This window comes from Salvelinus alpinus, chromosome 28, assembly GCF_045679555.1.
Source record: "Salvelinus alpinus chromosome 28, SLU_Salpinus.1, whole genome shotgun sequence".
Classification (NCBI taxonomy): domain Eukaryota; kingdom Metazoa; phylum Chordata; class Actinopteri; order Salmoniformes; family Salmonidae; genus Salvelinus; species Salvelinus alpinus.
The window spans coordinates 42,270,864-42,288,397 of NC_092113.1; the positions used below are offsets into that span (position 1 = coordinate 42,270,864).

The 17,534-nt window shown below is 45.0% G+C and overlaps 1 protein-coding gene across 1 annotated transcript; it reads left to right on the plus strand.

Moving 5' to 3' along the window:
- The first annotated feature begins 521 nt into the window (after nt 1–521).
- Nucleotides 522–16,803, plus strand: LOC139557902 (uncharacterized). Its single transcript, XM_071373228.1, has 3 exons — nt 522–712; nt 14,487–15,079; nt 15,759–16,803. Exons 1-3 carry the CDS (start codon nt 614–616, stop codon nt 16,210–16,212), a joined length of 1,146 nt encoding a protein of 381 aa, XP_071229329.1. The 5' UTR covers nt 522–613; the 3' UTR covers nt 16,213–16,803.
- The last annotated feature ends 731 nt before the right edge of the window (nt 16,804–17,534 follow it).

Here is a 17,534-nt window from a genome sequence, read left to right on the forward strand (position 1 = left end):
GTTTGGATAACCTTATTTGCTGTTATGCATTGATTATTTACACTCTTTATGCGCAATGCAGAGAACACTGGAGGAAGAACGATTATATAATTACCATAGTGAATTATTGTAATGTTTGTTTAATTTGTCAATTAGTCCCACAAGGGATGGGTTGCCAATTGGCGATTTGACAAGAAAATAACATTTATTTCAGAAAATGTCATTCATAATAACAGTCTGATATTCAAGGTCAGTGCATCTTCGGACATTTTGACATTCGTTTCCTCACGACGTCTTTACCAGGGCACTCATCTCCCCTCTCTCTTCTTCTCTCCTCCCTTCCCTCTCCTCCCTTCCCTCCCTCCTGTCTTCTCCCATGTCCCCCTCCCTTCTCTCTGGATTCCTAGCTCCTCCCTCCTTTCCTCCCTCCCTCCCGTTTTCATCTCTCCCTCTCTTATATCCCTCCTTCCCTCCCTCCTGTCTTCTCCCATGTCCCCCTCCCTTCTCTCTGGATGCCTAGCTCCTCCCTCCTTTCCTCCCTCCCTCCCGTTTTCATCTCTCCCTCGCTGGCTCCTCTGGATGATAGTCATTGTTTGTCTTCTCTTCGTTGGGGCAGCCTCATCTCTCCTGAAGGATGTCGGGCCTTCTGACTGCTAACTCCAGCTCCGTGCTCCTCCTGCTGTCTCTCTCCCTGGCCCTCCTCCTCCTTCCGCCGCTGCCGCTGGACGCTAAGGTAAAGATAGATGCAAAACAGGCAGAGACACGTACTAGCATCTCATGAACACAGCATCTCGTGAACACAGCATCTCATGATCACAGCATCTCATGATCACAGCATCTCATGAACACAATTCTATTGGAATCAGCTACCATCCTTGCCACAGAAAAAAAAAAAAAAAAACAGAATTGTACCTACAAATGGGCTATATTGTTTCTGTACAATTTTGATCCTTGATTTTCCCTGTATGTGATGATGAGTCAGCATGTGGCTAACTACATGTTGAAGCCTCATTTGACTTATACAGGAATACAGAGCTCACCTTGGTAACATACATACACCATCTACCTGTTGCCTATAGTATCTGTTGTCTATAGTAGATGTTGTCTATCTGTCTGTTGTAGTCTATAGTATCTGTCTGTTGCCTATAGTATATTTTTTTACCTTTATTTAACTAGGCAAGTCAGTTAATAAGAACAAATTCTTATTTTCAATGATGGTCTAGGAACAGTGGGTTAACTGCAGAACGACAGATTTGTACCTTGTCAGCTCAGGGATTCGATCTTGCAACCTTTCGGTTACTAGTCCAGCGCTCTAACCACTAGGCTACCCTGCCGCCCCGGGTAGTATCTATCTGTGGAGGAGAGATGAGGAGGGGGGAGGGATGGCGGGGGGATGGAGGAGGAGCGGGAGGGGTGGGGATGGAGGGATAGATAGGGGGATGGAGGAGGAGAGGGGGGGGGTGGAGTAGGGATGGAGGGATAGATAGGGGGATGGAGGAGGAGAGGGGGGGTGGGGATGGAGGGATAGATAGGGGGATGGAGGAGGAGAGGGGGGGGTGGAGGGATAGATAGGGGGATGGAGGAGGAGAGGGTGGGGTGGGGATGGAGGGATAGATAGGGGGATGGAGGAGGAGAGGGGGGGGTGGAGTGGGGATGGAGGGATAGATAGGGGGATGGAGGAGGAGAGGGGGGGTGGGGATGGAGGGATAGATAGGGGGATGGAGGAGGAGAGGGGGGGTGGGGATGGAGGGATAGATAGGGGGATGGAGGAGGAGAGGGGGGGTGGGGATGGAGGGATAGATAGGGGGATGGAGGAGGAGAGGGGGGTGGGGATGGAGGGATAGATAGGGGGATGGAGGAGGAGAGGGGGGGGTGGGGATGGAGGGATAGATAGGGGGATGGAGGAGGAGAGGGGGGGGTGGGGATGGAGGGATAGATAGGGGATGGAGGAGGAGGGGGGAGATAGCGGAGGAGGGGGGAGATGGCGGAGGTGGAAGTTAGAGACGAGATGAATGTTGGACAGGAACTGTGCGTCACTGACATTACCTCTGCTGTTGCTGTACAGAACCCAGGCAGTCCGTTTGTCTGTGTGTCTGCATGAGTAGCACAGCCAGTGATAGTAGAGGTAAAACATATAGAATGGTGGGTAAACTCTAATCGCTGTGGAAAAAAACGCTCCCTATACTTCCGATGCATTTTTCTGCAAAAGGTGGATATACACTTGTTAACTTGCATCTACTGTTACATCACTAGGTTACTACACCCTGGTTACAACACTAGGTTACTACACCCTGGTTACACCACTTGGTTACTACACCCTGGTTACACCACTAGGTTACTACATCCTGGTTACTACATCCTGGTTACAACACCCTGGTTACAGCACTAGGTTACTACACCCTGGTTACATCACTAGGTTACTACACCCTGGTTACAACACTAGGTTACTACACCCTGGTTACACCACTAGGTTACTACATCCTGGTTACAACACTAGGTTACTACACCCTGGTTACACCACTAGGTTACTACATCCTGGTTACAACACTAGGTTACTACACCCTGGTTACAACACCCTGGTTACAACACTAGGTTACTACACCCTGGTTACAACACTAGGTTACTACACCCTGGTTACACCACTAGGTTACTACATCCTGGTTACAACACTAGGTTACTACACCCTGGTTACACCACTAGGTTACTACATCCTGGTTACAACACTAGGTTACTACACCCTGGTTACACCACTTGGTTACTACACCCTGGTTACAGCACTAGGTTACAACATCCTGGTTACAACACTAGGTTACTACACCCTGGTTACAACACTAGGTTACTACACCCTGGTTACACCACTAGGTTACTACATCCTGGTTACAACACTAGGTTACTACACCCTGGTTACATCACTAGGTTACTACACCCTGGTTACAACACTAGGTTACTACACCCTGGTTACACCACTAGGTTACTACATCCTGGTTACACCACTAGGTTACTACATCCTGGTTACAACACTAGGTTACTACACCCTGGTTACACCACTTGGTTACTACACCCTGGTTACACCACTAGGTTACTACATCCTGGTTACAACACCCTGGTTACAGCACTAGGTTACAACATCCTGGTTACAACACTAGGTTACTACACCCTGGTTACAACACTAGGTTACTACACCCTGGTTACACCACTAGGTTACTACATCCTGGTTACAACACTAGGTTACTACACCCTGGTTACACCACTAGGTTACTACATCCTGGTTACAACACTAGGTTACAACATCCTGGTTACAACACTAGGTTACTACATCCTGGTTACAACACTAGGTTACAACATCCTGGTTACAACACTAGGTTACTACACCCTGGTTACAACACTAGGTTACTACACCCTGGTTACAACACTAGGTTACTACACCCTGGTTACAACACTAGGTTACTACACCCTGGTTACAACACTAGGTTACTACACCCTGGTTACAGCACTAGGTTACTACACCCTGATTACAACACCCTGGTTACTACATCCTGGTTACAACACTAGGTTACTACACCCTGGTTACAACACCCTGGTTACAACACTAGGTTACTACACCCTGGTTACAACACTAGGTTACTACACCCTGGTTACAGCACTAGGTTACTACACCCTGGTTACAACACTAGGTTACTACATCCTGGTTACAACACTAGGTTACTACATCCTGGTTACAACACTAGGTTACTACACCCTGGTTACAACACTAGGTTACTACACCCTGGTTACAACACTAGGTTACTACACCCTGGTTACAACACTAGGTTACTACACCCTGGTTACAGCACTAGGTTACTACACCCTGGTTACAACACCCTGGTTACTACATCCTGGTTACAACACTAGGTTACTACACCCTGGTTACAACACCCTGGTTACAACACCCTGGTTACAGCACTAGGTTACTACACCCTGGTTACAACACTAGGTTACTACATCCTGGTTACAACACTAGGTTACTACACCCTGGTTACAACACCCTGGTTACAACACTAGGTTACTACACCCTGGTTACAACACTAGGTTACTACACCCTGGTTACAGCACTAGGTTACTACATTCTGGTTACAGCACTAGGTTACTACATCCTGGTTACACCACTAGGTTACTACATCCTGGTTACAACACTAGGTTACTACACCCTGGTTACACCACTAGGTTACTACATCCTGGTTACAACACTAGGTTACAACATCCTGGTTACAACACTAGGTTACTACATCCTGGTTACAACACTAGGTTACAACATCCTGGTTACAACACTAGGTTACTACACCCTGGTTACAACACTAGGTTACTACACCCTGGTTACAACACTAGGTTACTACACCCTGGTTACAACACTAGGTTACTACACCCTGGTTACAACACTAGGTTACTACACCCTGGTTACAGCACTAGGTTACTACACCCTGGTTACAACACCCTGGTTACTACATCCTGGTTACAACACTAGGTTACTACACCCTGGTTACAACACCCTGGTTACAACACTAGGTTACTACACCCTGGTTACAACACTAGGTTACTACACCCTGGTTACAGCACTAGGTTACTACACCCTGGTTACAACACTAGGTTACTACATCCTGGTTACAACACTAGGTTACTACATCCTGGTTACAACACTAGGTTACTACACCCTGGTTACAACACTAGGTTACTACACCCTGGTTACAACACTAGGTTACTACACCCTGGTTACAACACTAGGTTACTACACCCTGGTTACAGCACTAGGTTACTACACCCTGGTTACAACACCCTGGTTACTACATCCTGGTTAAAACACTAGGTTACTACACCCTGGTTACAACACCCTGGTTACAACACTAGGTTACTACACCCTGGTTACAGCACTAGGTTACTACACCCTGGTTACAACACTAGGTTACTACATCCTGGTTACAACACTAGGTTACTACACCCTGGTTACAACACCCTGGTTACAACACTAGGTTACTACACCCTGGTTACAACACTAGGTTACTACACCCTGGTTACAGCACTAGGTTACTACATTCTGGTTACAGCACTAGGTTACTACATCCTGGTTACAACACTAGGTTACTACATCCTGGTTACAGCACTAGGTTACTACACCCTGGTTACAACACTAGGTTACTACATCCTGGTTACAGCACTAGGTTACTACACCCTGGTTACAACACTAGGTTACTACATCCTGGTTACAGCACTAGGTTACTACACCCTGGTTACAACACTAGGTTACTACATCCTGGTTACAGCACTAGGTTACTACACCCTGGTTACAACACTAGGTTACTACATCCTGGTTACAACACTAGGTTACTTCACCCTGGTTACAACACCCTGGTTACAACACTAGGTTACAACACCCTGGTTACAACACTAGGTTACTACACCCTGGTTACAACACTAGGTTACTACACCCTGGTTACAGCACTAGGTTACTACATCCTGGTTACAGCACTAGGTTACTACATCCTGGTTACAACACTAGGTTACTACATCCTGGTTACAGCACTAGGTTACTACACCCTGGTTACAACACTAGGTTACTACATCCTGGTTACAACACTAGGTTACTACACCCTGGTTACAACACTAGGTTTCTACACCCTGGTTACAACACTAGGTTACTACACCCTGGTTACAACACTAGGTTACTACACCCTGGTTACAACACTAGGTTACTACACCCTGGTTACAGCACTAGGTTACTACACCCTGGTTACATCACTAGGTTACTACACCCTGGTTACAACACTAGGTTACTAGACCCTGGTTACATCACTAGGTTACTACACCCTGGTTACATCACTAGGTTACTACACCCTGGTTACATCACTAGGTTACTACACCCTGGTTACAACACTAGGTTACTACACCCTGGTTACATCACTAGGTTACTACACCCTGGTTACAACACTAGGTTACTTCACCCTGGTTACAGCACTAGGTTACTACACCCTGGTTACAACACTAGGTTACTACACCCTGGTTACAACACTAGGTTACTACACCCTGGTTACAACACTAGGTTACTACACCCTGGTTACAGCACTAGGTTACTACACCCTGGTTACAACACTAGGTTACTACACCCTGGTTACAACACTAGGTTACTACACCCTGGTTACATCACTAGGTTACTACACCTTGGTTACAACACTAGGTTACTACACCCTGGTTACAACACTAGGTTACTACACCCTGGTTACAACACTAGGTTACTACACCCTGGTTACAACACTAGGTTACTACACCCTGGTTACAGCACTAGGTTACTACATCCTGGTTACAACACTAGGTTACTACACCCTGGTTACAACACTAGGTTACTACACCCTGGTTACATCACTAGGTTACTACACCCTGGTTACAACATTAGGTTACTACACCCTGGTTACAGCACTAGGTTACTACACCCTGGTTACAACACTAGGTTACTACACCCTGGTTACAACACTAGGTTACTACACCCTGGTTACAACACTAGGTTACTACACCCTGGTTACAACACTAGGTTACTACACCCTGGTTACACAACTAGGTTACTACATCCTGGTTACAACACTAGGTTACTACACCTTGGTTACAACACTAGGTTACTACACCCTGGTTACAACACTAGGTTACTACACCCTGGTTACAACACTAGGTTACTACACCCTGGTTACAGCACTAGGTTACTACACCCTGGTTACAGCACTAGGTTACTACATCCTGGTTACAACACTAGGTTACTACACCCTGGTTACAACACTAGGTTACTACACCCTGGTTACAGCACTAGGTTACTACACCCTGGTTACAACACTAGGTTACTACACCCTGGTTACAACACTAGGTTACTACACCCTGGTTACAGCACTAGGTTACTACACCCTAGTTACAACAGGTGTAGACTTTACCTTGAAATGCTGACTTACAAGCCCCTTAATAACCAACAATGCAGTTTAAGAAATAGAGTTATGAAAATATTTACGAAATAAACTAAAGTAACACAATAAAATGACATAACAATAATGAGGCTATATACAGGGGGTACCGGTACCGAGTCCATGTGCAGGGGTACAGGTTAGTCGAGGTAATTTGTACATGTCTGTAGGGGTAAAGTGACTGCATATAGAATAAACAGTGAGTAGCAGCAGTGTAAAAACAAAGGGGGGGGGGGGGGGGGTGTCAATGTAAATAGTCCGGGTGGCCATTTGATTAATTGTTCAGCTGTTAAGGAGCCTCTTGGACCTAGACTTGGTGCACCGGTACCGCTTGCCGTGCGGTAGCAGAGAGAACAGTCTATGACTCGGGTGGCTGGAGGATTTGACAATTTCTTGGGGCCTTCCGCATGGCAATAATCTTTTAATATTATAGCTGTAGTCTACTGCAGTATTTAATATTATAGCTGTAGTCTACTGAAGTATTTAATATTATAGCTGTAGTCTACTGAAGTATTTAATATTATAGCTGTAGTCTACTGACGTATTTAATATTATAGCTGTAGTCTACTGAAGTATTTAATATTATAGCTGTAGTCTACTGCAGTATTTAATATTATAGCTGTAGTCTACTGAAGTATTTAATATTATAGCTGTAGTCTACTGCAGTATTTAATATTATAGCTGTAGTCTACTGACGTATTTAATATTATAGCTGTAGTCTACTGCAGTATTTAATATTATAGCTGTAGTCTACTGCAGTATTTAATATTATAGCTGTAGTCTACTGAAGTATTTAATATTATAGCTGTAGTCTACAGAAGTATTTAATATTATAGCTGTAGTCTACAGAAGTATTTAATATTATAGCTGTAGTCTACTGAAGTATTTAATATTATAGCTGTAGTCTACAGAAGTATTTAATATTATAGCTGTAGTCTACTGCAGTATTTAATATTATAGCTGTAGTCTACTGAAGTATTTAATATTATAGCTGTAGTCTACAGAAGTATTTAATATTATAGCTGTAGTCTACAGAAGTATTTAATATTATAGCTGTAGTCTACTGAAGTATTTAATATTATAGCTGTAGTCTACAGAAGTATTTAATATTATAGCTGTAGTCTACTGAAGTATTTAATATTATAGCTGTAGTCTACAGAAGTATTTAATATTATAGCTGTAGTCTACAGAAGTATTTAATATTATAGCTGTAGTCTACAGAAGTATTTAATATTATAGCTGTAGTCTACTGAAGTATTTAATATTATAGCTGTAGTCTACTGAAGTATTTAATATTATAGCTGTAGTCTACAGAAGTATTTAATATTATAGCTGTAGTCTACAGAAGTATTTAATATTATAGCTGTAGTCTACTGAAGTATTTAATATTATAGCTGTAGTCTACAGAAGTATTTAATATTATAGCTGTAGTCTACTGAAGTATTTAATATTATAGCTGTAGTCTACAGAAGTATTTAATATTATAGCTGTAGTCTACAGAAGTATTTAATATTATAGCTGTAGTCTACAGAAGTATTTAATATTATAGCTGTAGTCTACTGAAGTATTTAATATTATAGCTGTAGTCTACTGAAGTATTTAATATTATAGCTGTAGTCTACTGAAGTATTTAATATTATAGCTGTAGTCTACAGAAGTATTTAATATTATAGCTGTAGTCTACAGAAGTATTTAATATTATAGCTGTAGTCTACAGAAGTATTTAATATTATAGCTGTAGTCTACAGAAGTATTTAATATTATAGCTGTAGTCTACTGAAGTATTTAATATTATAGCTGTAGTCTACTGAAGTATTTAATATTATAGCTGTAGTCTACAGAAGTATTTAATATTATAGCTGTAGTCTACAGAAGTATTTAATATTATAGCTGTAGTCTACTGAAGTATTTAATATTATAGCTGTAGTCTACTGCAGTATTTAATATTATAGCTGTAGTCTACTGAAGTATTTAATATTATAGCTGTAGTCTACAGAAGTATTTTAATATTATAGCTGTAGTCTACTGAAGTATTTAATATTATAGCTGTAGCCTACTGAAGTATTTAATATTATAGTTGTAGTCTACAGGTGCTTCTACACCTGCATTGCTTGCTGTTTGGGGGTTTTAGGCTGGGTTTCTGTACAGCACTTTGAGATATTAGCTGATGTACGAAGGGCTATATGAAATAAACTTGATTTGATTTGAAGTATTTGAATATTATATTATAACTCTCATTCGGACAACAACAACAACAACCCTAACCCTAATAGCCTGAACGCAGAGCTGAATTGAATTAACAGTGATAAAGCGGTTGACTGTACTGCCTGGATACTGATAACGCTGTCATATGTCTGTTTGTCTGTCACACACACACACACACACACACACACACACACACACACACACACACACACACACACACACACACACACACACACACACACACACACACACACACACACACACACACACACACACACACACACACACACAACAGCGTTATCAGTATCCATGCAGAACAGTCAACATCACTGTATTGCCTATACACCATTCAGCCTTGGTAATATATGGTTCCACAGTATCAATAGCTGATGCAACAACAATCCAATTAGCATAACCTACTGCTGCTAGGAAGAGCGGAGCTAGCTGCTATGGCAACAGGCTCTGATGGCACGGGCTCCATCTTCACAATATAATATACTCTCTCTCTCTCTCTCTCTCTCTCTCTCTCTCTCTCTCTCTCTCTCTCTCTCTCTCTCTCTCTCTCTCTCTCTCTCTCTCTCTCTCTCTCTCCCTCTCTCTCTCTCTCTCTCTCTCTCTCTCTCTCTCTCTCTCTCTCTCCCTCTCTCTCTCTCTCTCTCTCTCTCTCTCTCTCTCTCTCTCTCTCTCTCTCTCTCTCTCTCTCTCTGTCTCTCTCTCTCTCTCTCTCTCTGTCTCTCCCTCTCTCTCTCTCTCTCCCTCTCTCTCTCTCTCTCTCTCTCTCTCTCTCTCTCTCTCTCTCTCTCTCTCTCTCTCTCTCTCTCTCTCTCTCTCTCTCTCTCTCTCTCTCTCTCTCTCTCTCTCTCTCTCTCTCTCTCTCTCTCTCTCTCTCTGTCTCTCTCAAATTCAAATTCAAATTCAAGCTGCTTTATTGGCATGAAAAACATTGTGTCAATATTGCCAAAGCAACAATGTATACAATATACATTGTAATAAAATTATAAACAATGACAAATAATAATATAGAATGGCAATAAATAATAATACAAAATTAAATATAAAAATAGTAACAATAAAATGGTAACAGTCAATAGTCGAATGTAATGTAATAAATATAAAAATAATAATAAACTATAACTAACTTATAACTAAATAACGGTCATCTTCACCATTACATCAGTACTACAACTACTATCATCATTACCACTACTACCATTAAACTGTTATCATTACCATTACCACCCATACCATTACTACTTGGAATGATAAACAACAATAATAATAGTAATAACAGTAATAATAAGTAAGTTACTGCTTACTATGCAGATGTTATTATTCAGTGTCCCTCAGGCTATGGCAGGAAAATACATATTTGGCTGCAAGAGGAGCCATTGCTCCTTCGCCCATGAGTATTTTTCGTTTTTCCTCTGGGTTTAATAAGTTAAAATTTGGAATAAATGTAGTCATTTCTGTGAATAATGAATCTCTTGGTGAGGAATATTTCTCACAGTAAAGGAGAAAGTGCATCTCTGTTTCTACCTCCCCTGTCAGGCAGTGACCACATACACGCTCCTCTTTGGGTAGCCATGTCTTTTTATGTCTGCCGGTTTCTATTGCCAATCGGTGGTCACTCAGCCTGTACTTGGTAAGGATCTGTCTCTGCCTCTCTCTCTCTCTCTCTCTCTCTCTCTCTCTCTCTCTCTCTCTCTGCCTCTCTCTGCCTCTCTCTCTCTGCCTCTCTCTCTGCTTCTCTCTCTCTGCCTCTCTCTCTCTCTCTTTCCCCTCCCTCCCTCTGTGTGTTTTATTGATGAGTTTCTACACATTTGGTGCAGTAGGGAAACTGTTCATCTGAGAACAATGTGTCCCGTTCAAAAGGTGTTCAGTTGTCGTCACGTTTACTAAGGTGGAGCAAAGACAAGTGAAAGACAAGCAAAGACAAGTGGTGGCCATTTTTCATTAATTTGAGTCACTCTAGAGATTGATTGGCTAGTAGCTCGGGACATTATGAAGGAGGGCAGAATAGGATGGAAAGGTCATCAGAAGGGAACTATTGGAGTATAAAAAGTAGATATAGAGGAGGAGATATAGGAGGAGATGTAGAGGTAGAGAGGAAGATATAGAGGTAGATGAGGAGATATAGAGGTAGAGGTAGAGGGGGAGATATAGAGGTAGAGGGGGAGATATAGAGGTAGATGAGGAGGAGATATAGAGGTAGAGGAGGAGAGGTAGAGGTAGATGAGGAGAGGTAGAGGTAGAGGGGGAGATATAGAGGTAGATGAGGAGATGTAGAGGGGGAGATATAGAGGTAGATGAGGAGGTGTAGAGGAGGAGATATAGAGGTAGAGGAGGAGAGGTAGAGGTAGATGAGGAGAGGTAGAGGTAGATGAGGAGATATAGAGGTAGAGGAGGAGATATAGAGGTAGAGGAGGAGAGGTAGAGGAGGAGAGGTAGAGGTAGATGAGGAGAGGTAGAGGAGGAGAGGTAGAGGAGGAGAGGTAGAGGTAGATGAGGAGATATAGAGGTAGAGCAGGTGATATAGAGGAGGAGGATGAGATGTAGAGGTAGATGTAGAGGAGGGGATGTAGAGGTAGAGGAGGAGATATAGAGGTAGAGGAGGAGGATGAGATGTAGATGTAGAGGAGGGGATGTAGAGGTAGAGGAGGAGATATAGAGGTAGATGTAGAGGAGGGGGTGGGGAGGTTAGGAGGAGGAGAGTAGGGGGGTGGAGCTGGGACATTTTCAGCTTCCAGGAATTGTGTACAGATCCTTGCGACATGGAGCAGTGTATTATCATGCTGAAACATGAGGTGATGGCGGCAGATGAATGGCACGACAATGGGCCTCAGGATCTCGTCACCGTATCTCTGTGCATTCAAATTGCCATTGATCAAATGCAATTGCGTTTGTTGTCTGTAGCTTATGCCTGTCCATACCATAACCCCACCCCCACCATGGGGCACTCTGTTCACAACGTTGACATCAGCAAACCGCTCGCCCACACTACATCATACACGCTGTCTGCCATCTGCCCGGTACAGTTGAAACCGGGATTCATCCGTGAAGTGTACACTTCTCCAGCGTGTCAGAGGCCATCGAAGGTGAACATTTGACCACTGAAATCTGTTACGACCCTGAACTGCAGCCAGGTCATTACCGTGGTGAGGACGACGAGCACGCAGATGAGCTTCCCTGAGATGGTTTCTGGGAGTTTTATGCAGAAATGATTTGGTTGTACAAACCCATAGTTTCATCAGCTGTCCAGGTGGCTGGTCTCAAGGGAGACTTACTGCTGTGTCATCTCAGAGCTTCAGGGGAGACTTACTGCTGTGTCATCTCAGAGCTTCAGGGGAGACTTACTGCTGTGTCATCTCAGAGCTTCAGGGGAGACTTACTGCTGTGTCATCTCAGAGCTTCAGGGTAGACTTACTGCTGTGTCATCTCAGAGCTTCCAGGGTAGACTTACTGCTGTGTCATCTCAGAGTTTCAGGGGAGACTTAGTGCTGTGTCATCTCAGAGTTTCAGGGGAGACTTACTGCTGTGTCATCTCAGAGTTTCAGGGGAGACTTACTGCTGTGTCATCTCAGAGCTTCCAGGGGAGACTTACTGCTGTGTCATCTCAGAGCTTCCAGGGGAGACTTACTGCTGTGTCATCTCAGAGCTTCAGGGGAGACTTACTGCTGTGTCATCTCAGAGCTTCAAGGAAGACTTACTGCTGTGTCATCTCAGAGCTTCCAGGGGAGACTTACTGCTGTGTCATCTCAGAGCTTCCAGGGGAGACTTACTGCTGTGTCATCTCAGAGCTTCAGGGTAGACTTACTGCTGTGTCATCTCAGAGCTTCCAGGGGAGACTTACTGCTGTGTCATCTCAGAGCTTCAGGGGAGACTTACTGCTGTGTCATCTCAGAGCTTCAGGGGAGACTTACTGCTGTGTCATCTCAGAGCTTCAGGGTAGACTTACTGCTGTGTCATCTCAGAGCTTCCAGGGGAGACTTACTGCTGTGTCATCTCAGAGCTTCAGGGGAGACTTACTGCTGTGTCATCTCAGAGCTTCCAGGGGAGACTTACTGCTGTGTCATCTCAGAGCTTCCAGGGGAGACTTACTGCTGTGTCATCTCAGAGCTTCAGGGGAGACTTACTGCTGTGTCATCTCAGAGCTTCCAGGGGAGACTTACTGCTGTGTCATCTCAGAGCTTCAGGGTAGACTTACTGCTGTGTCATCTCAGAGCTTCAGGGGAGACTTACTGCTGTGTCATCTCAGAGCTTCAGGGGAGACTTACTGCTGTGTCATCTCAGAGCTTCCAGGGGAGACTTACTGCTGTGTCATCTCAGAGCTTCAGGGGAGACTTACTGCTGTGTCATCTCAGAGCTTCCAGGGGAGACTTACTGCTGTGTCATCTCAGAGCTTCCAGGGGAGACTTACTGCTGTGTCATCTCAGAGCTTCCAGGGGAGACTTACTGCTGTGTCATCTCAGAGCTTCCAGGGGAGACTTACTGCTGTGTCATCTCAGAGCTTCCAGGGGAGACTTACTGCTGTGTCATCTCAGAGCTTCCAGGGGAGACTTACTGCTGTGTCATCTCAGAGCTTCAGGGGAGACTTACTGCTGTGTCATCTCAGAGCTTCCAGGGGAGACTTACTGCTGTGTCATCTCAGAGCTTCAGGGGAGACTTACTGCTGTGTCATCTCAGAGCTTCCAGGGGAGACTTACTGCTGTGTCATCTCAGAGCTTCCAGGGGAGACTTACTGCTGTGTCATCTCAGAGCTTCAGGGGAGACTTACTGCTGTGTCATCTCAGAGCTTCCAGGGGAGACTTACTGCTGTGTCATCTCAGAGCTTCCAGGGGAGACTTACTGCTGTGTCATCTCAGAGCTTCAGGGGAGACTTACTGCTGTGTCATCTCAGAGCTTCCAGGGGAGACTTACTGCTGTGTCATCTCAGAGCTTCAGGGGAGACTTACTGCTGTGTCATCTCAGAGCTTCCAGGGGAGACTTACTGCTGTGTCATCTCAGAGCTTCCAGGGGAGACTTACTGCTGTGTCATCTCAGAGCTTCAGGGGAGACTTACTGCTGTGTCATCTCAGAGCTTCCAGGGGAGACTTACTGCTGTGTCATCTCAGAGCTTCAGGGGAGACTTACTGCTGTGTCATCTCAGAGCTTCCAGGGGAGACTTACTGCTGTGTCATCTCAGAGCTTCTTAGTCTATTACAAAGTCCTAAAAATAACCAACATGTCTCTCTTTCATCCTCTCTATCTGTCTCTTCTCTCTCTGTATCTCTCTTTCCTCTCTCTCTCTCTCTGTTTCTCCTCTCTTTCTGTCTCTCTCTTTCTCCCTCTTAGTCACTGTCCGCTGCTCGTGGCGTGGGGGGGCGTGGTCTGGACGCCACAGGAGGCGGGGTCAGGCATTTCCGCAGAGATCTCCGTGATTCACTGCCGTACGAGGCCGGGATGATGTCCTATCCTGGCGAGTCGGCTGACGTCCTGACCCGGCGGGGGGGCAACGAGCTGCTCTATCAACCAGAGGAGTGGAGGGGGCAGGGCTTAAGCCATGCTGTGCAGCAATTGGTGGAGAACGACGAGAGGCATGAACAGGAAACGGCGTACCTGGCCGGGTTGCTCCGCCTCCTCAGTGAAGCTGAAGGAGCTGCCGGAGAGGAGGGAGGTGAGGAGGACCAGGGGCCAGGGGACTTCCAAGGGCCCTATACCCGTGACTACGACGAGACAGAGCAGGGGATGAGAATGGGAAAGCCCCAGGCTGCAGCTCCATGGCAGGGCCTACTGGACCCCCAGCTCACCCAGGCTCTGCTCAACAGATACAGGCAGGAGAGGCTGCAGCAGCAGCCCGGGTTACCAGGTCTACCAGCCACCATCAACAGGCTTACAGATGACAGGCTGGAAACAGGCAGCCAGGACCGAGACCAGGAGGCTCTGAGGTAAGGAGAGGGAGGGAGAGAGAAAGAGAGGGAGGGGAGAGAGAGAAAGAGAGGAGTGGGGATGGAGAGAGAAAGAGAGAAACAGAGGGAAGAGAGCACAGAGAGATATGAATCTATACAGAGTGTACAAAACATTAGGAACACCTTCTCATTCCATGACAGAGACTGACCAGGTGAATCCAGGTGAAAGCTATGATCCCTTATTGATGTCACTTGTTAAATCCACTTCAATCAGTGTAGATGAAGGGGGAGGAGACAGGTTAAAGAAGGATTTTTAAGCCTTGAGACAATTGAGACATGGATTGTGTATTTGTGTCATTCAGAGGGTGAATGGGCAAGACAAAGTATTTAAGTACCTTTGAACAGGGTATGGTAGTAGTTGCCAGGCGCACTGTTTCGAGTGTGTCAAGAACTGCAATGCTGCTGGGTTTTTCCACGTTCAACAGTGTCCCGTGTGTATCAAGAATGGTCCACCACCCAAAGGACATACAGCTAACTTGACGTCAATATTCGACACCTTGTAGAGTCCCTCCTCTCTTCTGATGGCAAAAGGGGGTGGGGGGGGGGGCAATTTTCTACACTCAGTTATGTAGCTATTGACTGTACAGTAGCTAGCAGGGTATACTGTTTTGGTTGTAAAATGTAAACATAATTCATGTTATTATCCCTGTGTCTCTAGATACCTCGTAACCAAGATCCTGTCCAACATTAGTCCCAACAACCCCCAGGGTTCGTCAGGCCGCCGGGCGAGAAGGGACCTGGTGTCTGTATCTGGTGGTGGGGGTGGAGGGGTCAGAGCAGCCTCAGAACCAGTCTTCCACAGGTCCCGTCGCTCCCTGATCTCCCCTCCTACTCCTTCCCCCAGCCGGGAGCCCTCTCCGGGGCTTCTGAGGGTCAAGAGGCTGGGGTACATGGAAGAGGGCCCTGTATGGCTTGGGGGAGAGAGGGAGAGCCACAAAACCCCAAACCATGCTGTGGGGTTACAGAGGATGAAGAGGATCGACACCGAACTACAGGCCCAGCCTGGTGGGAGGCCCAGCCGCAGGAGAAGAGCCCTGAACTACGACCCCCAAGCCCTAACCCACGACCCCGAGCTGCTGGTCCAACACATCCTACACTACCTGCCACAGTAGAGAGGGAGAGATAGAGAGACAGTGAGAGAGACGGAGAGAGAGATGGAGATAGAGAAGCAGAGCGATGGAGAGAAACAGAGAGAGATATGGAGAGAGAGATATAGAGATGGAGATAGAGAGATGGAGATAGAGAGAGCGAGATAGAGAAGCAAAGAGAGAGATAGAGAGATGGATATATATATATATAGAGAGAGAGAGAGAGAGAGAGAGAGAGAGAGAGAGAGAGAGAGAGAGAGAGAGAGAGAGAGAGAGAGAGAGAGAGAGAGAGAGAGAGAGAGAGAGAGAGAGAGAGAGAGAGAGAGAGAGAGAGAGAGAGAGAGAGAGAGAGAGAGAGAGAGAGAGAGAGAGAGACAGAGAGAGACAGAGAGAGACACAGAGAGAGAGAGAGGGAGAGAGAGAGAGAGAGGGAGACAGAGAGAGAGAGGGAGAGAGAGAGAGAGAGAGAGAGAGAGGGAGAGAGAGGGAGAGAGAGAGAGCGAGCGAGAGAGAGAGAGAGAGCCTCATGCTTATTACCAGTATAGTAACACCTTCTAACACTCTATATATTATAATATTCATAAACGTCTTTGAAATAAAGCTTCAATCAAAATATTCTGATAGATGTATTTGTTTATTTGTTTGACTTCAGATCTTATTTATTTTATTTATTTGGGAAAGTTAAGAATAAGGGGCGGCAGGTAGCCTAGTGGTTAGAGCGATGGACTAGTAACCGAAAGGTTGCAAGATCGAATCCCCCGAGCTGACAAGGTAAAAAATCTGTCGTTCTGCCCCTGAACAAGGCAGTTAACCCACTGTTCCTAGGCTGTCATTGAAAATAAGAATTTGTTCTGAACTGACTTGCCTAGTTAAATAAAATAAAAATTTAAATAGGGAAGACAGAAACACAAGTAGTCTTCATCTTTCTCCCCCATGTTTTAATAGTCTTCATCTCCCCCCCATGTTTTAGTAGTCTTCATCTTTCTCCCCCATGTTTTAGTAGTCTTCATCTTTCTCCCCCATGTTTTAGTAGTCTTCATCTTTCTCCCCCATGTTTTAGTAATCTTCATCTTTCTCCCCCATGTTTTAGTAGTCTTCATCTTTCTCCCCCATGTTTTAGTAGTCTTCATCTTTCCCCCCCATGTTTTAGTAGTCTTCATCTTTCTCCCCCATGTTTTAGTAGTCTTCATCTTTCTCCCCCATGTTTTAATAGTCTTCATCCTTCCCCCCATGTTTTAATAGTCTTCATCTTTCTCCCCCATGTTTTAGTAGTCTTCATCTTTCTCCCCCATGTTTTAATAGTCTTCATCTTTCCCCCCCATGTTTTAATAGTCTTCATCTTTCCC